The 22,596-nt window shown below is 37.7% G+C and overlaps 1 protein-coding gene across 12 annotated transcripts in view; it reads left to right on the top strand.

Annotated features, from left to right (window-relative positions):
- LOC111139808 (HECT, UBA and WWE domain containing 1, E3 ubiquitin protein ligase) overlaps window positions 1-22,596 on the top strand; it is a 166,528-nt gene that overhangs the window by 13,153 nt on the left and 130,779 nt on the right. For 11 of the 12 annotated variants that reach the window (XM_022492219.1, XM_022492210.1, XM_022492220.1 and 8 more), the window contains exons 3-5: window positions 15,204-15,272; window positions 21,116-21,214; window positions 21,876-22,082. In XM_022492219.1, coding sequence (XP_022347927.1) covers window positions 15,228-15,272; window positions 21,116-21,214; window positions 21,876-22,082 — 351 coding nt within the window. In that variant the 5' untranslated portion in view covers window positions 15,204-15,227. Of the gene's footprint in view, window positions 1-6,373; window positions 6,426-15,203; window positions 15,273-21,115; window positions 21,215-21,875; window positions 22,083-22,596 lie in introns of those variants that run through there. The other variant, XM_022492212.1, reaches the window with a different exon arrangement.

The following is a 22,596-nucleotide window of genomic DNA, read 5'->3' as shown; positions in this document are numbered from 1 at the left end:
CTCTCTCTCTCTGACAAATAAATAAATAAAATCTTTAAAAAAAAAAAAAAGAGCTGAATGAGTCTGTATTTGATATTACCATATCAAACTCCTTTTACTTTATAGGCCTGGATTAGGGGAAATGATTTGTCCAAGATAACAAAGGTTGCTAGTTAGTGGTAGAGTTGGGCATTGAATCCAGGTTAACCTAGTCCAGTATTTTCAGTATGCTGTACTATAATCTGTTTCTAAATGTGCCAGCAGATGTCACCCATAGAAGCACAGAATAAGAACGTTACCCCCCAAAATGGGGAAATTTTAGGGGAGTAGAAAAGCAAATGAGAAGTCCCCCCAAAAAAGCCCTTTTGACTATGGCTGTTACTTTTCAACATGGGGACAATTTTGAGCTCTTTCATGGGACATTTCAATTTGGCCATGTGTTTTTGTGCATATTTATGGATGCCATAAGCCTGTAGCTAGGACTGAATTTCCTTTTCATAAAACTTTGAAATTAAAGTGTTGTTCTATAAACCCATCTTTTTTTTTCCCCTGAGCCTATCTATATATCCCTTTTCAGTTGTTTTAAATTATGGAAGTGTTTCCTGTTAAAGATTCAAACAAAATAAACATTTTAGTTAAAAATTAGTCTCTCCCCTCCCCAGATGATAGTCTTGTTTTATTCATACCACATTTCAAAAGTCTGTTGACAGTTTGTATATATTCTTTATCTTTTAGCATTTACATACTGTGCTTCTCCGTTTATGTCCTATGTATATTTTTATATGTTAAAACATATAGCTCAACTCCATTCTTTTTAATGGTGCTTTGCATTTCAAAGCATGGATCTCCTATAATTTAATCATTCCCTATTTGTTGATCCTTAGAAGTAGAGTTCTTTCTGGGTCAAAGGGTGGTACCATCTAAATTTTTGATGGATACTGCCAAAGCAACCTCCAGAAAGGCTATATTGAATTGCCATTCACACCAGCAATGTCTGTCAGTGCCCTTTTCTCTACCTATATCTGCCAATACAAGATAATCTTTTCAATTTTAACCAGTCTGATGAATGAGAAATAGCATCTCCTTGCTTTGACTGGAATTTTTGTATTATTAAAGAGGATGAGCAAATGTTAGTATCTTCTGCAGATTGCAAGTTTGTGGTCTTTTACTTGGTTTTCAGTCAGCTTATTTGTCTTACTGAGTTTTGGGAGTTGTTTGTATATTAGAAATACCAACTCTTTCTGTATCCTTTTAAAAATATTTTCTGTGTTTATGGTTTGGAATTTTTGTGTAGCCAAATCTTCCCTTTTTCTTTCCTTTATGGTTTCTAGGTTTCTATGGTTTCTATCTTTCTTGGAAGATCTTTTCTTTAACAAGATTACAAGAATATTTATCTGCATTATTTTCAAATACTTTCATAGTTTAGCTTTTTATGTTTAAGTAATGGTGTGAAGTAGGTGTGTGCTTTTATTTTTGTCCAGATGGTTAACCAGTAGTCCTGTTTTGGGAAAGACTATTTGATTTTTAAACATAAGATCAGCTTAAAACTGAATTATTTGGAAAAATGTAGTTTGTTAAAACAAAAGTTGGAATTTGTGCCAAGTAGAAAACAGACTTGGTTACTTTTTGGTCTTTAGTTTTTGAGAATAATTCCAGTTGTTCACGTTTAATACTTAACATTTGTCTTGAACTGGAGGCAAAGTGTTAGAGACAGTGCTTTGAGAGATTTTAGTTCTTTTATTTTCATTTTACATGTTTGAAGCTCAGATTGTCCTAAGGTCACAAAGTCAGTTGGTGGCAGGGAACTAGAGTACCTATGCATACTGTTCTTTCATTTTCAGCAAACATCTTTAATGTTATAGATATAAATGTTTTAAAGGAGCAGATTGTTCACATTGTTTATTTAAAGAACATTGGAAATGAGTATGTGCCAAGCTGTGTGTGTGTGGTGCTGTTAAATTTATAGAGCCAGTTTTGTCTGTATGTTGGGACATACTTTTTTGTAAAAGCATTGTTTTAAAGTTTTCTTGTCAATGAATTAATTTTAGCCTCATAATAAACCTGTGAAGTTGGAGTTATTTCATGTTGAAAGGAATTTGCTGCCATGTTGATAATTGCCGTAATTACTACTGTTATTTAAATCATGTAGAAGAATCTTGGTGTCTCTGTATTCCAGATTCATTTGAACCAGCTCAGAATAGCTCAGATACACTTAAAATCTCTGATTCTTAAGTTGTATGGCCCAGACAGTATTTAGTGGCCTGTTTAACCTTTGGAGAACTATAACTTACTTGAGAAGGAGATCTAGAACTTCCCAGTCTCATCATCAAAGTTGAGTTTGACTTTTTGGTTCATGTCATTACTTAAAGCTAACAGTTTCAATACATGCTTTATGTTCTTTCATATGCAGATAACATGTAGAAAGTTTGAAAAGACCAGCTCTTGTTTGCTTTTGGGGTGTGTGTGTGTGTGTATGTGTGTGTGTGTGTGTGTGTAAAATATCCGGCATAAGAATGCTGCCCTTAAATTAATCTGGAGCTAAAAGAAATAGAACAAATAATAATATGGCTTACTCATTGCCAGACACAGTCCCTTGAGGTGGACTGTGTTTATTTTATGGAGGTTACTGACTCAGTGAGGCATAGTAACTTGTCTAAGATCATACAGCTAATAAATGGAATTTAAGCCCATTTGCGTCCCAACTCCCAAGCCTTTCCACTATGCTGTTGTCCTCTGCTTCATTTTGACTTTCTTCCAGTTGTATTCCTTAATCTCTGCCTTTAAAATAAATTATCCACAATATACGGTGCAAGTAAATACATTACTAAGGTCTCTTATCTTCTCCCCATACAGATACATCTTTCGTCAGAATATTTTAAGGCATTAAAACCTAGCTTTTAGGGCGCCTGGGTGGCTCAGTGGTTAAGCGTCTGTCTTCAGCTCAGGTCGTGATCCTAAGGTCCTGGGATTGAGCCCCACATCGGGCTCCCTGCTTGGTGGGAAGCCTCCTTCCCCTTCTCCCATTCTCCCTGCTTGTGTTCCCTCTCTCGCTGTCTCTCTCTCTCTCTCTGGCAAATAAATAAAATCTTTAAAAAAGAAACTAGCTTTTATTTAGAAATACACTTAATCTAGGCTTTTTATAGAAGGTTTGGGCCTTTTCTGCCTTTCTTCGGGATATGGACTAGAGGATTTTTTCCAGGAATACAGGATTCTCTCTTATACAGAGGTTCAATCTTGAGAGATGCTGCGTATTTCTTCTTAAACCAGGGATATGAGATAACTGGAGCTGAATAATGCAAAAGGGTTGGAATTCTGTTTCTTTGGTTTCCTGTACTATCTTTATTATATTTGACAGTAGCCTATCATGTGACTTTAGGGGAAATACCATATGCCTGTGTTTCATAAGTGAAAGTGAAAACATTGTAGTCACTAAGTCCTAAGCAGTCTTGGAAATCTTGTGGGGTGATGGTTCCTACTGTTGCAGGTCATGGATCACTTTAAGAAGCCACTGAAAGCTATCAACTGTCTTTTCAGAAAAATTCCAACATACGCAAAAATTTTCGGTAGAACTTCAGAATTTTTATGGAAATCCCTCAGTATAGGACAAGAAATCCATGAAGATTTCTTCACATGCTTTAAAATGATGTCCAAATTGCTATGTATATATTTTTCTAGACTAAAGCACTATGCCCAAAAAGTGAAACTGGGCTAATTGTTTCAGTTTTGCTAACAGTGTACTCTGTTTTATGCAACTTGAATCTCTAAAAATCCAAAATTTTTTAAAAAGCAGGAGGATTATGTTTGGTGTTCTCTAAGGATTTATTTTATGTATTTTGTTGATCTCTTGTAATTGCGTTTGCAGCTTTGCTTAGACCACTAGGAAGTTGTAATTTGATTGTGTTTTGTGTACTGACTTTTCATAGCTTTTATACTATCATTGCTTCTAGTTTTCCTTTTTCCTCTAATTTACGTTTCTGAATACCTGGCTATCTCATTGCACCCTTGGCAATGCCCTGCATATAGTGTGTCCATACCTATATGTTGATTGGAAAAATGCAGATTGAATGAATTTTCTAAATCGGTTTTTGTTTTGTCAGTTGGAAATTTCACCAAGAGTCTGTGACTTGGATTTTTAAGCTTCCTTAAACGTTTACTGGATAGTCATTCATTCATTCATCTACTAAGTGACAGTTCCTGTGCTGGTGACAGGAATGCAAAGATAAATAGACATAGTCCCACTTATGCAGAACTAACCCTAGTGTTGAGACTGACAGGTAAATAAAGAAGTGTGTTGATTGAGGGTATATGCAGGACACAGTTGGAGGGGGCACAAAGGAGGGAGTGATCGATTTTTCTCTGAGGGAGAGGATATCTGAAAAGGCCTCATAGAGGTGACATTTAAGCTGAGCTCCAGGGGATATGCAGAGAGCAGCCATTTTAGCAGAAAGCGCAATCTGAGTCAAAGTATTTGAAGTCTTGAGTGTTAGGGGAACTGTAAAAAGCCTCACGTGGTTAAAGTATGTGGGGAGCCAAGGGGAATATTATGTAATGCTGTGGCCCTGGTAAGAGAGGTGAACAGGTACCAGGTCCTAGAGGTCTTGGATGCTGGATTAGGTAAGGAGTTTGCACTTGATAATGTAGGTAGATTTTGAGTTTGAGGGGAATTGTTCTGGTAGTAATGTGAAGGATGGAATGGAGGGATCTGGCAGGATAAAGTCTTAATTTAAAATATTTTATTTTATGATATTTTCAAACCTATACAAAAGTTAGAGGATAGTATAATGGAACCCCAATGTACCTGATACCCAGCCTCAACAGTTCGACACATGGCTATTCTTGCTTTATTTATACCCATTCTATCCCCGTTCTCTTTTGTTAAGATTTCATTTATTTGACGACACACATGCACACCCGGGGAGAGCAGCAGGCAGAGGGAGAGGAAGAAGCAGGCCCCCCGGGGCTTGATCCTAGGACCCTGCTGGGATCATGACCTGATCCGAAGGTACCCGCTTAACCGACTGAGCCACCCAGGCATCCCCCTCCCCCAGTCTCTTAAAGAAAATTCCTCAGTGAGTCACAAATAGGCAAAAGATAATTAATATCTAATAAAGCGGCTCTTAAATCTGGCTGTGCAGCTATATCACCTATACAGTTTGAAGAAAAAAAGTTCCCATCTCATATTTACTAAGTCAGATACTTGTATAACCAGACATTTTTAGTTTTTGAAATAAGGCTCAGGTGACTTTGCATAGTCAGGGCTGAGAACTCTGAATTTAATTTTTAAGTAAATTATTTTGAAGGTAATTTTTAAGTAGGTTGATTTTTCTGGCAGATATGTTTTTCCTGAACTCACTAAATGTTGCCTGTGGCCCTTCTGGGTGAAGTTCACCTATTAGAAAGTGATAGGCTTTTCTGTGGTTAAGTTCTTGACATTAGTTTGAATTTCAGAGTATTAGTTTAAAGGCTGGTGTCTTCATTTTCTCTTAGAGGTGGGCAAGACTGAAAAGGCAATTGCATCTTTGAAATTGGATGTGATGACATAGGGAATAACCATTGTTACAGTTGATCTTTTGCACCAAATCCAGCCACAAGGAAGGAAGGAGATGGGAGACAGATCAGTCTTTGAGGGTAGATGAGGATTATTCCAGAGCACCAGTTGAAAATGTGTAGATAAGGAATCTCTTCCTCTCCTCCTTAATTTGCATAATTTCCATGTAGACATTGCTGCTTGTTTTTTTGTTGTTCAGAATGCTAAGAAGGGGCTACTTGACATGCTGCCCTTTCCTTTCTACTGGCAAAACTGATCTACAACTATTTTGTTGCCTGATTCTTATGATGCCAGTTTATCTCTCTTAAGTAATTGGGAGTAATGACCTAAAGGGTAACTCCTGAATGTGCACCTTCCCAGGTCTGTAGATAGAGCATATCTAGGGGATGTGTTCTTACACATCATTCTTACCTCCAGAGTCAGTGTTAGAGGTTTCAGATTCCTCCTTCTTGGTATTCCTTTAAGAGATTTTCTTTGAATATACTGCAGAGCAAGGAGAGCAAGGATACACACTTACCTGAGGTATAGTGTTTACAGATTTTGAAGGAGGCTCTATCAAGGTAATTCTGCAGATAATTCCCAGATTTGTCTTGGGTGAATAACGGCTGTTTTTTGGGTGTTGCTTTATTATTGCATTTTACTATCAGTGCCCAATAAAATCTAGGTCAGCCGTCCTCAGGGTCATATTTTATATGGCTCAATGATAAGGATATTGGTGTCTGTAGAAGGGGGGTGGCAGGGTGGACTGTGCTTTTAGACCTTTTGTGTACTGTGGAATCATGGAGCAAATTTGGTTTTGTTCAGGTTTACCACTTACTGGGTATGTGGCTACTCTTGGACTTAGTAAGCTGGAAACAGTCTTCATCTTCAAGGATTAGAGATAATGCATAATTAGGTGGTAAGTAAATATTAGCCGTTGTTATTATAATGACAAATGGGTTCTCCGAATATTTGTTGGATTGATATTAATGTAAACAATCAGAAACTAGGCTGGATGGAAATGTGTTCCCTTTAAGAAATTAGTTAATGTGATGTCTGTGTCTCTGTAATCAAATAGTATATAGCAGAGTGGGTTTTAAGATTGTTTGCTGCTTCCTGAGATAATGGATGGTCTGGGCAGTTCTCACCTGAATTTTCTCTCAGAGACTTCATAGAGGCAGAGGCTTTTTGCCTTGTGGCATTTTGGAGTCTAGTGTGCTCTGAAAACCTTTTTATGTAAAAACAGCCAAATTGGGGCACCCCGGGTGGCTCATTGGGTTAAAAATGGCCAAATTGATTTTCCATGATTTCATTGGGAATTTTAGGCTGACTTTGATTCATCCACACTCCCATATGTGTTTGCAGCATTTCTTAACCTACCAATAATAAATCAGTAAATACTGAGTCTGTGCTATGTGCTAAACTTCAGGATTAAACAGCAGAAGGTACAGAGAAGAAGCTCCAAGAGCACTTTAGCAGCCACTACTACAAGGCATTTGTTAGATGATGCATTCTTAATTTGATGCATGCCATTTGGATTAGGGGTTACTCTTTTCTACCTTAAGAAAAATTGTACAAAAGGAAAATTCTCATAAATGGATGTGTGATTATAGCAAGTTTGAAAGAACCTGAAAAGCATGAAGCATAAATTAAAACTGTGTTATCCTGCCACCTAGAGGCAACCACTGATAATGTATATTTTTTCCCTTCCCAGGTTTGTGGGGTTTTGTGTGTATGCTTGTTTTAAACTTCCTCACCCTGTGGCAAGCATTTTCTCATTAATTGTCAGGGAAGTGATGGGTACAGGGTACAATGTAAGCACATACAGAGGGACACTCAGTCAAGTTTTAAGAGATTATAGAGAGGATTGTCCTAATTCTGGTTAGTATTTGTGCTTTCAAAACTCACAGGGGCGCCTGGGTGGCTCAGTGGGTTGAGCCTCTGCCTTCGACTTGGGTCATGATCTCGAGGTCCTGGGATCGAGTCCCGAATTGGGTTTCTGCTCGGTGGGGGGCCTGCTTCCCCCCCCCCCCCCCCCCCCCCCTACTTGTGATCTCTGTCAGGTAAATAAATAAATCTTTAAAAAAAAAAAAACCACATGAGTGTTCATTATATTAAGGTGAAATAGAGGTTAAAGGGTCCCCTACCCTCAGCTTTCTTAGGAATTTTCTTTCTGTTATCTCCTCTTCCCTCTACCATTCAATGAACCTGTAATTCTCTGCTTGTATCTACAGACAACATTTTCAGAAGAGTTTTCTACATATGCCATCTGTATTGCCTCATTTTCCATTGATTCCCTGACTCACTCCATGGCTTCCCTTCCCATCACCTCACTGAAACTATTGGTGGTCAAATTATCTCTATTCCCAATTTCAATGTACATTTTTCTGGACATAACTCATCTTAACATTGGACACAATTGATCAGTCTTACCATCTTTTGTCTTTCATGATACCATGATGAACTAGTTTTATTTCTATATCACCAAGCTCTCCTTTTCTGGGTTCTTCTTTTTCTTACCTTTAAATGTTAGATCAAGTGGGAACTCAGTTCTGGGTCTCTTTCCTTCCTTTGTAAGTCATCATCTCCAGACCAATGGCTTCAAATACTGTCTATATGCTGACAATCACAGATTTTTATTCTCAGTTCATACTCTTTCATGAACTTCATCCTGCAGATATTTGCCTACCTATATCATGTGGTAGATGCTGTGCTAGATACCGAGAGCTTAATACTGTAGAAAATCAAACTGGTTACATTGATACTGGCTATGAGAGAAACAAGCAGGGTAGTGCTTGTTAGAAAAATAAGACTAGCTTTAGGTGAGTTACCTTGGGAAGCCACTTGGGGTCTTAAAGTCAGTCCTCAAATGGAACTAGCTATGGGAAGAAATAGTGTGAAGTAGAAGCATTCCAGTGGGAATAGCACTTGTAAAGGTCTAGAGAACAGAAGGAACTTAGAGCATTCTAGAAAGTAAAGGGAAAGACTAAAGAAGTTGTGCAGAGAGGAGATTGGAGAGAGTTCCAGTAGCTAAATCATGCCAGGGCCCTGTGAGTCATGATTAGAGTTTGGATAGAGTTCTAGGAAATCTGTTGAAAGGTTTTAAGCAAGGAAGTAACATGAGCTGATTTATGTTTTAAGAAGATTACTTTTGCTGCTCTCTGGAGAATGGATTGGATGAAAGTAAATGTGGAAGTGGGGAGATCAGTTATCCCTATTTCACAGTTGAAGAAACAGGAGTACACAGAGGCTGCTCATACAGTGAGTAAATGATATAGCAGGAATCCTAACCTGAGTTTCCTGATTTTGAGCCTGTATTCTGAATTGGTGCTTCTCAGACTTAAGATAATCACCTGAAGATCTCATTAAAATACAGATTGATTCCTCAGGTCTGGGTGGGCCTGAGATTCTGCATTTTTAATAATTCCCAGGTGATGTCAGTGCTGCTGATCCTTCAGCCATACTTGGAATTGTAAGGCTAGACTGCCGCTACACTCAACTTCTATTGAGCCAGATTTGGGAACTACAGGTGTCTTCTGCCCTTAAGCTGACTCAGTATTGAAAGTCATTCTAAATTTGATCAACTGAAGGTGATTACTACAAAGTGAGTGACTTCCCCTTAATATATTTTAAGTGAACACACTTGTCTTGTTTAAACCCTACAAAACCGAGATTCAAACCTCAAAGGTAATGAAGTTTGGGGAAAAAGGAGGAAGGGAAAAAAGTGGTTAATTAAATAGAAGTATTTAATTAATGTATAGCTATGGGTGGTGGTTCATAGTAATTCATTAATTTCCTTAAAGCTGATTTTTTTAACCTAGGTTTAGGAAGAAATCTTTACTACATGTAAAGATTGTTTGGTGCTTAGAGTTCTGGTCTGACCCAACAAAGGCAGTAGGCCATTTCCAGGGATTTGTCTAGAACTATCTTCTTTTTGTTAGAGGCTTTTTTATATAATGGGACTTTTACCCATTTAACTTCTAAACATTAGGTAGAACTCATTCCCTGGTTACTGTTCTGATCATTAGTGTGATTTGACAGTATCTCAGCTTCTTACCTTGTGCCCCAGCTTTCTCTTTTGCAATAATTTTTTGAACATAGGATCCAACAGTGTAGAAGAGTCTGTCACAAATCTATATTTTCATCTACAGGGATTTATTATAATAAAACTAGTAAATAAAGTAAAAAGCATGTTATGAAAGCATGGACTTGGGAACCAAAAAGGCCTGGATTTAGATCTTGGTGCCGGCATTTACTAGCTAGGCATAAGGTACTTAATTTCTCTGAGCCTCGGTTTTCTATCTGTAAATGGGGCCAAAACTTGGCTTGAGTGGTGAGGATTGTATGAAAGACTATAATATGAAGCCCTTTGGGCAGCATGTCTCAAAGTTTGTTCTTTGGGATACTTAAAGTGGTGGGCTTTTAGTAAATAACACTTGGAAAAAAATGGTTTTGTGCCCTAATAAGTTTCCTTTACCTAAGATTTCTTGGAACTGTTAATAATGTCAGTCAGCTACATGACCATCCTAAAGGAAGACAAATTCTGTTTTTAACATTTCCCAAATTGCTGGAATCTTGTCTTCCTTCATGGAGCAGAATGCTCTAAAATGCTTTAGGAAACACAAACTCATTGTCTGGCTTGTAGTGAGTGCTCAAAAATTTCTTTCCATCCCACTGCAAAACCAGCTTAGAAAGAGACTAACTAGGAACCAAAAAACTTGAATTTTCTTAATTGATGTCTCATGGACAGTAATAACCTTTTTTTTTTTTCAAAGATTTTAGTTATTTATTTGACAGACAGAGATCACAAGCAGACAGAGAGGCAGGCAGAGAGAGAGAGGGAAGCAGGCTCCCCGCTGAGCGGAGAGCCCGATGCGGGACTCGATCCCAGGACCCCGAGATCATGACCCGAGCCGAAGGCAGCGGCTTAACCCACTGAGCCACCCAGGCGCCCAGTAATAACCTTTTTTAAACTATAGATGTTTCTTGCAACAAAATTATAGAAACCGGGTTAACATTGCACTTGTTAGGGGAACGTGTGTGTTCATTCATTTGTTTTGGCTTGGTTATTTAATTGGGTGCCTGTCATCTCAGTCTGTTTATGAAAAGTTTGGAGCCCAAACACTGGAAACGGAAAAAGCCAAATGTACTTGCTCTCCTTGAACCTTGACAGCTAGGCCTTGGGCTTAGGACCTACACTTGACCGATTAGATGCTCACACTTTTTGTGTCTAGAGCCACTGATGCAAATAACCTGAGACCGTTCAGAAATCATTCTGCCACCAACAGTATCTTTCAGGCATCTAGAGTCTCGTGTTGGCAGTAGAGTCACCCCCAACTAAGCTGTGGGAGTTTCTTGGCTGTAGTTCCAAGGCAGCATAGCTTCCTTGGTTCCTCCTGTTTTCTGAATGTGGATCTGTAAGACTTCCTATTGATTCCCGGGGTGCCTGGGTGGCTCAGTGGGTTAAAGCCTCTGCCTTTGGCTCAGCTCGTGATCCCAGGGTCCTGGGATCGAGCCCCACATCGGGCTCTCTGCTCAGCAGGGAGCCTGCTTCCCTTCCTCTCTGTCTCTGTCTGCCTCTCTGCCTACTTGTGATCTCTGTCAAATAAATAAATAAAATCTTTAAAAAAAAAAAAAAGACTTCCTATTGATTCCCTAAGCTGTTATCCTTCCAGTAAATCACTTTTCTGCTTTGGTCAGAGTCTGTTGTTCTCAACCCAGACCCTTGACTGGTACAGAATTTTCTAAGTCAAAACAGCTGTAGTTAAAGTGAGACACGTGTGAAGATTTGCCAGTACCTCAACTACACTTTCTTAAGTCAGTAAAAGAGTTGGAGTTGTTTATTAATGCAGGTTAATCAGTGCTCTTGTTTTGGAGGATAGTTTGGTTTTTTATTGTTGAATACTGAGGTTCTTTATATATTCTAGATACTATACATAGCTTGCAGATATTTTCTCCCAGTGAGTTTTATACTTTTACATTTAAGTCTGTGATCCTTTTTTTAACTTTGAATTTTTTAAATTGAGATAACATGACATTATAATGGTTTCAGGTATACAACAGTGATTTGATACTGTATCTATTGTGAAATGATCATAGTAAGTCTAGTTAGAATTTTTTCTTAAGATGGAAACTTTAAAGGTCACTCTCTTAGGAATTTTCAAATATATAATACAATATTAACTATAGTTTCCATGCTATGCATTATATCCCCATAACCTATTTGTTCTATAACTAAAAGTTTGTACCTTTTGACCACCTTTAGCCATTTCACTCACCCCTACCTACCTCTGGCATCTACCAATCTGTTCTGTGAGTTCAGTGTTTTCGGACTTTTTTGTTATTTTCGTTTATTGAGACTCTGTATGTGAGACCATACAGTATTTGTCTTCCTCTGACTTACTTCACTTAGCATAATGCCCTCAAGGTCCAGCCATTTGTGACAAATGGCAAGATTTCCTTCTTTCTTATGGCTAATATTCCTCTGTGTGTGTGTGTGTGTGTGTGTGTGTGTGTATGTGTCCACTCATCCATCAATGGATAATTAGATTGCTTCCATATTTTGGCTGTTGTAAATAATGCAGTAAACCTGGGGATGCATAGATCTTTTCAACTTAGTGTTTTCATTTCCTTTTGCTAAATACCCAGAAATGGAATTGCTGGATCATATTTTAAATACTTTGAGGAATTGCCATAGTGTTTTCCCATATTGGCTGCACCAATTTACATTCACTCCAGCAGTGTACTGGGGTTCATTTTTCTCCACATTCTCACATGATTCATTCTGAATTAATTTTTATATAAAGTATGAGGCTTTCTTAGGCCAAAGTTCATCTTTTGCCTAAAGATACCTATTTCTCTGGCACCATTTCTTGATGAAACTATTGTTTGAATTGCTTTTTCAACTTTGTCAAAAATCATTTGGGTAGGGGTGCCTGGGTGGCTCACTTGGTTAAGTGCCTGACTCTTGATTTTGGTTCAGGTCACAGTCTCAGGGTCTTGAGATTGAGCCCCATGTTTGGGCTGTGTGCTGGGCATGGAGCCTTTTTAAGATTCCTTCTTTCTTTCTTCCCCTGTGCTCGCTCTCTCTTAAAAAAGAAAAGAAAAGAAACAGTCTAGCATATTTGTAGGAGTCTGTTTCTTGAGTCTCTATTCCGATTCATATATGTGTCTATCCCACCTCCAATACTACATAGACCGTCTTGATTACATATAGAGAAATTATATATGTAGGTCATGAAATTGGATAGAGTGATTCCTCCCTCTTTTTCAGAATTATTTTAGCTATTGTAGTTCCTTTGTCTTTCCATATACATTTTGAAGATTTATTTACTTTAGTGGGAGGGGCAGAGGGGGAGAGAGTCTTAAAAAGACTCTGTGCTGAGTGTGGAGCCTGATGCGGGGCTTGATCCCACGACCCTGAGATCACAACCTGAGCTGAAGCCAAGAGTCAGACACTGAATTGACTGTGCCACCCAGGCACCCCATATACATTTTAGAAAAATCTCTTTATTTATAGGAAAATTCTTGCTAGGCTTTGGACAGGATCTGCATAAAACCTGCATATGAATTTTGAGGGGAATTGACTTCTTCGCTGTGTTGAGTCCTCTTAATCTATGAGCATAGTTTATCTCTTCATATATTTAGCTTTGATTTTTTTTTAATCAGCATTTTGTAGTTTTGAACATACAAGTCCTGATTTATACCTAAGTATTTCAAGTTTTGTTTTAGCAATTGTGAGTGGTGGTGTACTTTTAAAGTTTGGAGTTTATGTGTTCATTGCCAGTATATGGAAATGGATTGATTTGTGTATGTTTATCTTGGATCCTGAAACTTTACTGAGATCATTTTTTAGTTCTGGGAGGGGTTTTTTGGGGTACATTTGGGGGATTTTCCACTAGATAATCCTTTGTCATCTGCAAATAGGGAGTTTTGTTTTTCCTTTCTGATCTGTATACCTGTTATTTTGTTTTCTTACCTTATTAAAGTGGCTAGAACTTCCAGCACTTCGTTGAATGAAAGTGGTGGAAATGGACATCCTTACCTTGTTCCTAATTTTGGAAGGAAGGCATTCAGTGATTTGGGATATATGGTGTTGGGGATGGCTGCTACTTCCTACAGTAGAGGTAGTCTCAAAGCCTCCCAGCAAATGACTGCAGCCACAGTAGTGTGATAGCTGCTTGTTTTAGGTAATGCGTGAGAGTGAGTTTTGTGAGGAAAAAGCTACAACTGAATACAAGTAGCTCACTTACAGTTTCCACTAAATGAATCAGATTGTTGCCAGAATACCATTGGTCTTGTTTTAGATATTTGGAAGTTGTAGGCAACAGGCATTTTGTTCATTTTCTTTTATATGAAGAGGTAATTTTAAAAAAAGTAATCTGGAATCTCATATCCTAACATGTGAACCATAGAGGGAAAACTTTTTTTTATCTCTCCAAAAGCATTTTAGAATATACTCTGGATGTTTCACCAGTTCTTCCTGAGTGCCCATTGGTTAAATAGATGCCAACCATGTAGGCAAATATACTTTATTTCCACAATACTGAGTATGTTAGACTAATGTAGGCCAAAAGCCACCTGAAATTTACACTTGTGCTTGGTCAGCTTTATCTTATGACAGCCGTCATAATACACTGACGTTCAGTTACTGCTGTGTAGCAAATACATTATTAGTAGAAGAATCCTCAATATGTAAATAGCTATCAGTTCACCTCTACTTCTGTCCGGGTGTCCTAGTTGCTAATGGGAGAAACCTGTATTTCTTCCTGTCCCTTGGTCAGAGCATCTTGAGGGACCTGTCTGCCATGAAGGATCATGTAGGTTTATACTGTGGGTTGCCCACTTTTGTGCCTTCTAAATTAAATGGGTTTAGTAAAAATGATTGTGTTCTGTGCTTAGAACATTTCTAGTGGGAGTCTTACAACTCATTTTCTAATTTAAAAATAAAGGTGTTGTGTTGCCTTTGTCCTTATAACACAACTAATATATTTTTATTGGTTAAAACAGTGAAAGATACAGAGGTGGGTATACATTATTTTGCTTAGCGGTGAGTTAACATTTTGATGCATACCCCTTCTAAGCAGTTTAGACATAGGTTTATACTGTTTGTTTTATAACCTTTTTATTTCACGATGAACATCTTTTCGTTATATAATTGTGTGCAATGTTTATAACAGTTGTGTAATATTTCACTTCAAACCAATCCTTTTTTGGACGTTTGGTCCTTTCCAATTTTTCACTATTACATATGGTCATACAGTATAGATTCCTGTGGTTAAATATTTGTGTACATCCTTACGATTTTCTTTGGATAAATTCCCAGAAGTGGAATTGCTAAATTTTCCAGAAAACTGCAAGGATATGGTGAATTTTTTCCATCCTGAGGTGTGTTAAAAACAGTGTGATCTTTTATTTTCAATTATGAGTTTGAGAGGTTTTATTTTAAGAAAAGTGTTTTAATTTTGGCTTAAATTGATTACAGTCTTATGCAACATATGGATGTGGGCCAATTTTGTCTGGAGAGAGTCCTTTTTCTTCCGTACCTCATAGCTGTGCCTCTGAGTTGGCATGGCGTCATAACTCCAGAGTTTTTGCTTTAAGCATTTTGCATGTTCTTCGTTTGTTTATGTCAGTCATGTAGTGCTCAAGATTGCTACTTTGAGTTCTCACTTTTTGGGGGAATTTCTTTTTTCAGGTCGTAAAACGGAAAATCGAAAACATGAAAGTAGACAGGACTAAACTGAAAAAGACACCTACTGAGGCTGTAAGTATCCAGAAGTATGCTCTATTTTTTTCATTTCAGAAAAAAGTCCTAGCGGTCAGTTCAACCATAGTGATCTTCAAAATATGTCACCACTTATATATACAAAATGCAATAAAACAGCAAGGTGTCTTGAAACAGTCATATTTACTATTGAACTTCCTTGATTAAAAAAGTGAACAAGCTAGTCACCAGTGGAAATGAACACTAAACTGTTTGTGGCTTTATGTACATAAAGTAGGTTCCCTGGCTGCTGTCCTGTGCATTGGAAGGCAGTATGGTATAATGGGAAGAGCAGATGTGGATTCAGATTCTCTCTGTACTTGTGGGGTCTTTTTCAATTTTATTTTCTTGAAAATTAAAGTGGTAACACCTTTCTTAAGTAGATTTCTTGTGAGGCTGGTGTTGTAGCTTTTTTTAAATTATGGATTCTTAATCATACAGTTCAGCTTAACCTGTATTAACCTGTGTATTGGGTGACCATGTCAGTTGGTCCTGTGTCAGCAGTAGAAATCCCAGCTTTTAGTCCAGTATACTGTCAGCTGGCTTAAACTGCATTTTGATATTAAAAAAGTATTGCTTTGTTAAGACTCCTATAGATCCCATTATGCTGTAGTTCAAGGAGCATGAGCTTTGAAATTAGACATGAGTTTAAATCACTAGATTTTGTGGCCTGGTTTTCACAGCTGTAAAACTTGGTCGATAATTGTTCTCTTCTTGGTGTGAGGCAGATGCTTAGCAAAGTATCTGGCACATAATTAGTTCATTTTCTAAATACAGGCCACTTGGTTTTTAAAAACTGTAACTACCTGGCAAGTATCACCATGGATATCACTATTAACATTTTGCTATATTTCTTCTAGTCTTTTTAAAAGATAATTGCATGGACATTCTCCTGCCCTTTTTTTGTTAAGCATTATACTAATGAATGTGAGAAATGCTATCTTCCCATATCCTCATCAACAATACAGATTATCTTTTGGATTTTTATTAATAAGTGGGGGAAAATATTTCATGGTTTTAATTTTCATGCTTTAATTACATGTATTTTCAAATTTATTGGCCTTAATATTGGTTGTCTGCTCATGCTGGTCATTTTGTATTTGACATTGGAATATTCAGGTTGTTTCTTATTGAGTGCTGTATATATCAAGTATGTTCACTTTCATATCTATTAAAGATACTTTCCTTTTGATTTAGTTTTTAATGTGTTTTGGCATCTTGAATTTTTGACAGTTATATACTCAAATTATTTTGAAACTAAAGAGCAAAAAGAAAACTTGCCTTAAGAAACTACACAAATTAAGGGGTGCCTGGGTGGCGCAGTGGGTTAAGCCTCTGCCTTCAGCTTGGGTCATGATCTCAGGGTCCTGGGATCAAGCCTTGCATCAGGCTCTCTGCTTGGTAAGGAGCCTCCTCCCTCTCTTTCTGCCTGCCTCTCTGCCTACTTGTGATCTCACTCTCTGTCAAATAAATAAATAAAATCTTAAAAAAAAAAATAAAAGAAAGAAACTACACAAATTAAAACACTGGCATCAAGACACCTGGTGGTTTTTTTGGTTAAGTGTCTGCCTTTGGCGCCAGTCATGATTCCAGGGTCTTGGGATCAAGCCCAGCATCGGGCTCCCTGCTCTGGGGAACCTGCTTCTCCCTTTCCTGCTCCTCCTGCTTGTGCTCACTCGCTCGCTCTCTGTCAAATAAATACAGTCTTTTTTTTTTTTTTTTTTAAATAAAGCAGTGGCATTGGTATAAGAAGATAACCTAGGAAAGGATGCTAGTGTGCATGTGCATAAGAACTTAACATATGATAATTGTAGGAATTATTGGTTGATAGGGAAGGACAATATTAGTCAAGAAACCATGTCAGGAAAATTGTTTATGACTTTTGAGTGTGGGGACTATTATAATGAAAGAAATTCTAGATAACTCAAAAGTCAAATATTTTTAAAAGAAATAAATTACAGGTGAAATATAAATGAATATTTACTTGGTTTTTGGTTGGGTTGGCCCTTCCAAGCATTAAAAGAAAGGGAAAAAAATAACGGAAGCGTTAAGTAGTATATCCAAAGTAAAAAGGCACATGACGAGCTGCGGAAAATATTTATAATAACCTAATACACAGGTGACCCTTGAACAATATGGGTTTGAACTGCAAAGTTCTCCTTCTGTATGGATATTTTTCAATAAATACAGTATTGTAAATATATATTCCTTATTCTTTTCCTAAAAATCATAACATTTTCTTTTCTAGTTTATTATAAGAATATAGTATATAATAAACATACCATAAAAAATACGTGTTGAGTGTTTGTGTTACCAATAAGGCTTCTGGAAGTCAACAGTAGGCTGTTAGTAGTTAAGGTTTTAGGGAGTCAAAAGTTCTACTTGGGTTTTCTACTGCATGGGGGGTAGTCCACACCCCTAACCCCCCTGTTGTTCTGCAGTGAACTGTAGTTGATATCTTTAGTAGCTATATCAGTAGGAGAGATGAATATCCCAATGACAAAGTGGACATAGGTCATTTCAGAAAAGAACAAATTCAGTAAACTTCCAGAATAATTTAACCTTGTAGATAATCAGGGAAATGCAAATTAAATTTTTCCTTCTTTTACCTAGTGGATTCTTACAGATTTGTTCTTGGGGTCACACCTATACACACATATCCTGGCTCAAAACATTTGATAGCTCCTAGCAAATTACTTAAAGTCCTGGAATTGGAATTTTTAGATCACTGCCTATGTATTTTTTTCTTAAAGATTTTATTTATTTATTTGAGAGAGAGTGAGTACAGAGGGAGAGGAAGAAGCAGACTCCCTGCTGAGCAGAGAGCTCCACGAGGGGTCTGGAGATCATGACCTGAGCAGAAGGCAGACACTTAACCAACCAAGCCACCCAGGCACCCCGCCCCCGTACATTTTTAAAGCTTGAAGATGCCTACTTTCCTGGAGCAGCATACCCAGTTTTCTGTACTGTGGTTAATACTAGATATTATTTTTAAGAAGAACATTAGAAAAAAATTTTTTAACCTTTTGACCCCCTTTACCCATTTTCCCACCTGTCCATCTATGGCAGTCAACAGTCTGTTCTCTGTATCTATGAGCTTGAGTCTTAAACTTGTTTTTTGTTTTTTAAATCCTGTGTAGAAGTTGAGATTATATGGTGTTTGTCTTTCTCTAACTTATTTCATTTAGCATAATGCCCTCAAGGTTCATCCATGTTGTCACAAATGGCAAGAATTCATTCTTTTTTATGGATGAATAGTATTTCACTGTATATGTATACCGCATCTTTATCCATTCATCTGTCCATGGATTTAGGCTATTTCTGTATCTTGGCTGTTGTAAATAATGTTACAGTGACAATGGGGGTGCATATATCCTTTCAAATTATTGTTTTCTTTTCTTGGGTTAAATACCCAGAAGTGGAACTGCTGGATCATATGGTAGTTCTGTTTTTAAGTTTTTTGAGGAATCTCCACAGTTTTCCGTATTCGCTACACAGGGACATTTATTGATCACTTTGTATATCAGCAACTGTGCAAAAGAGTTTTCCCCTAGATTTGATACCTTTACTGGAAGAAATCAATGTGAACCTTGGCAATCAGTATGCATCCATTGAACTGGCAAGTGCTTTCTTTTGCATTACCAGGAGAAGGAAAATAACAATCAGTTGCATTTATGTAGCAGGAACAAGATGGTAAAGATAGACTTTTGTCCCTGGTGCATTCTGGAAACTACAAGATCCAGAGGGACCTTGATACTGCTGATAAAACAGAACATCATGCTGCTATATTAAATTGATTCTGACTGAATCTTGTGAGTAGAAAACACAAGTACCTTAGATGCCTTAGGCATATATGTGACAGAGACTGACTTCCCTTTGAAGCGTGAGGGTCTTCTACATCAGGAAAGTTTCTAGGGGTCCAGAAGTCTGGGAAGATTTCTAAAGTGAGAGATGAATTGCTGTACCTTGTACCATATACCATGAGACAGAGGAACAACATATGAGGTGCCTCTTTGGATTTTGGAGCCAGCATACATCATATTTGGAGTGGCTCTTTTGATTATTTACTGGATAACCTCTAAAGTGATAGTGAAGTCTGGATCTAGAAAAGGCTCAGAACGGTTCAGGTCATGATACAAGCTGCCCTGCTACATGGACATTTCGACCTAGTAGAATAAGATGTCTGACTTTGGTATCAGCTGAAGAGGTCTCTGGCAAGCTATGATAGGAGAAGTACAGCTGAGATTCCTAGAATTTTGGCAAGGCTATTGTCTGCCAGCAACTATTCTAACATTCAGAAAAGCAACTTCTGGCTTGCAACTGAAACTTGATAAAGACTGAAAGCCTGATGATGAGATACCAAGTGATAATAGGATTCAAATGTTCATCATGAATTGGGTGTAATCTAACTCACAGAATCAAAAAATTAGATCTGCATAACTGCATTCCGTTAGATATTGAAGTGGTATATTTGATACTAAGCCTGAGTAGGTCCAGAAGGCACAAGTGAACTACATGAGTAGGTGGTATAGACTCCCATGTTAAGTTTCTCTTGCTCCATCATCTCTCCCTCCATCTATATGACTTCAAAGAGAGGAGAAAAAAGTACAGGCCTGGTTATGGAAGGATTTTATGCCAAGTATTTCACATGCATTTAATTACCACAGAAATTTGAGGTAGCTCTTAATAATGCTTCCTCAGAGGGAAGAAAAGGTTTGGGACTTAGCTTAAAGAAAACCTTTAAACCCCTGTTTTTCCCTGTTCTGTTTTGGATACTGAAAATACCTCTAGTTTATATCTCACAACAATATTGCTGGATAAATAGGTGTTAGTTCATTTTGCAGAAGAGATACTAAGATTCAAAGAGGTAGCTTACCAACTATCTAATTCCAGAGTTCATACTCTTTGTAGTAATATGCTGTTTCTCAATATTTAAGCCCCTCTTGTATGAAGTAAGTGCTTTAGTAGGTGGCAAACATTTGATTCTCACATTACCAAGGTAATTATTAGGTCTCTTTTCCTGGTAAGAAAACTGGTTGAGAGATTGGAGTAGCTCATGATCAAACAGCTTATTAAACATCAAGCTAATAACTGAACCCAATTTTGTTTGGTTGCAAATCTAGGCCCGTTTCCAGGATACCGTATTGCTTTACAGAGAAAGAAAGCAAGTGTAATCATTTCCAGTTGCCATCCATTAATAGAAGACTTCTCTGTCCCAGTCCCTAGCCTTCTTCGTCCTCCACTTTCAGAAACTTTACTATAAGCTTTCAGTCCACACCTTGTTACTGGAAAAACAGGCCCTTTCATCAGTAAAAAGAGAGCAGGAATATATGGCAATGGGAATCCAGTAAGGATGAAGTCCCAGTTTTACGAAGTTAGAAGGTCTTTGCCTCCTACAGTTAGAGGGTTTAATGTTGCAGAAAAATACAGCCAGTGTTAATCTTCACCTTTAACTGTGAATTCACTAGGGCTTTTCAGTGTTCCCGATTCAACATTTCTTATCAGGCATTCTAGTTAACTTTCAACTGTGGTACAGATTCTTCATTTTGTTTTTATTGGTGTCTAGCTCATTTCCTTTATTTCTGTTGTCTGTACCCTTCCAAGTAGATTGTCTACATGTACAAGTTTATCCAAGTTAAAAATGCACAGATGGATTGTTTTATTATAATATTTCCCTTTAATCCCAAGTGATTGGTGAATTTCCCATTTTCTAGAAGATGTTGTATATTCTTTCAAAAGTTAAATTGCTAAGTGTGTTGGCCTAAAGATTCCTTTTCCTATTCTTTGTTTTTGTGTATCCCTCATCCTCCAAAACACTCTTTGTGAATACCTGTTTTCCTTAGCCTGCAGACTGCAGAGCCTTAATAGACAAACTCAAAGTTTGTAATGATGAGCAACTCCTCTTGGAACTGCAGCAGATCAAAACATGGAACATTGGGAAGGTATGTGAACCCATGCTCCCAAAAGACAGGGCTCCCTGGACTATTACATCTTTTTGTATTCTATGTATGGGAAGAGAAGCCACAATGAGGTAGCATCATTCATCAGTTACTTAATAATTATCTTCTGTATGTCTAGTACAGCTCTAGACCAGTAGCTTTTAGCTTGTGAACACCAATGAAATTGTGAAAGAAAATTTTGCTAGCTGAGGATGAAGAATGTTTACGCAGGTATTGATAAAGAATTTCAACCACAGAATTCCTTTAGTTTGATTGACAATATAAGTTTGAGATAGTTAAGAGTCTTCTTTAGAGAACTCTGAAAATGAACACTTCTGATAAAATGGGTTCTGGCAGGGAGAATCATTTTGTTTGTGGACCTCAGAATGTAGCCAGAATTCTCTCTCTGAAGACCTAGTTAAGGTGTCTCCTGGTGTTAGTACATGTGTACTTTGATGGATGTAATAATGAACTCAGGTTTATATGCCTCAGAGTATATTTCTCATATGGGTTTCTGTACTGGTGGGGGGGGGTGATTAAAGAGAAGCAGAGGTAGGAAGTGAACTTGTTTAGGTGTCACGCTCAGCAGTCCATTGTAGCAAAGCACCCACACAGTACTTAGTATTTTATTCTTTGATGTTCCTCTTTCTCTTCCCTTCTCCAGTGTGAGTTATACCACTGGGTGGATCTGTTGGACCGCTTTGATGGAATCCTGGCAGATGCTGGACAAACAGTGGAGAATATGTCGTGGATGCTCGTATGTGATAGGCCGGAAAGAGAACAACTGAAAATGCTTCTCTTGGCTGTGTTGAACTTCACAGCCTTGCTCATTGAGTACAGCTTTTCCCGGCATCTGTACAGTTCCATAGAGGTAGGAGAGGTTCAAGCCTGTGTGGTCTCTTCTCAAGTAGAATTGTTCATGTCCAGAGATAAATTGCTATTTCTTTCTGATAATTACTTCTTTCCTTTTCATTATGGAGGTCTAGGGTTTTCAGTGTAAAAGACAATGATGATGTTTCTTGGATATAGATACCCTTCACAGGTTGTTGGGAAGGTTCTTTACTGTCACCTTCACACTACCTTTCCAGATTCAAGAAATTAGTGAGAATGTAACACATGTATTGATGTATTCTTGGGAATTTAAAAAAAAATTGATCTTTGTTCCAGGTTATTAGAGCAGCCCCAAATCACTTAAACTATTAGAAATAGTTTGATTTCCTTGATACATTACTCATTGCCTAGTGCCCTGTTAGTGTTAATTTCCCCAAGTCTTTAATAAAGAAATAGGGTAAGAAATGAAAGGAAATGGCTTGGGAAGAGTGGAATAGCTGAACTAAAGTGTAGCACCCACAGTTTTAAGTGAGGAACAGATAAGCAGTCTCTTA

The sequence above is a fragment of the Enhydra lutris genome, unplaced genomic scaffold (assembly GCF_002288905.1).
Source record: "Enhydra lutris kenyoni isolate GAN:26980312 unplaced genomic scaffold, ASM228890v2 scaffoldscaffold119, whole genome shotgun sequence".
Lineage (NCBI taxonomy): Eukaryota > Metazoa > Chordata > Mammalia > Carnivora > Mustelidae > Enhydra > Enhydra lutris.
This window is presented reverse-complemented; position numbering and strand designations above follow the sequence as displayed.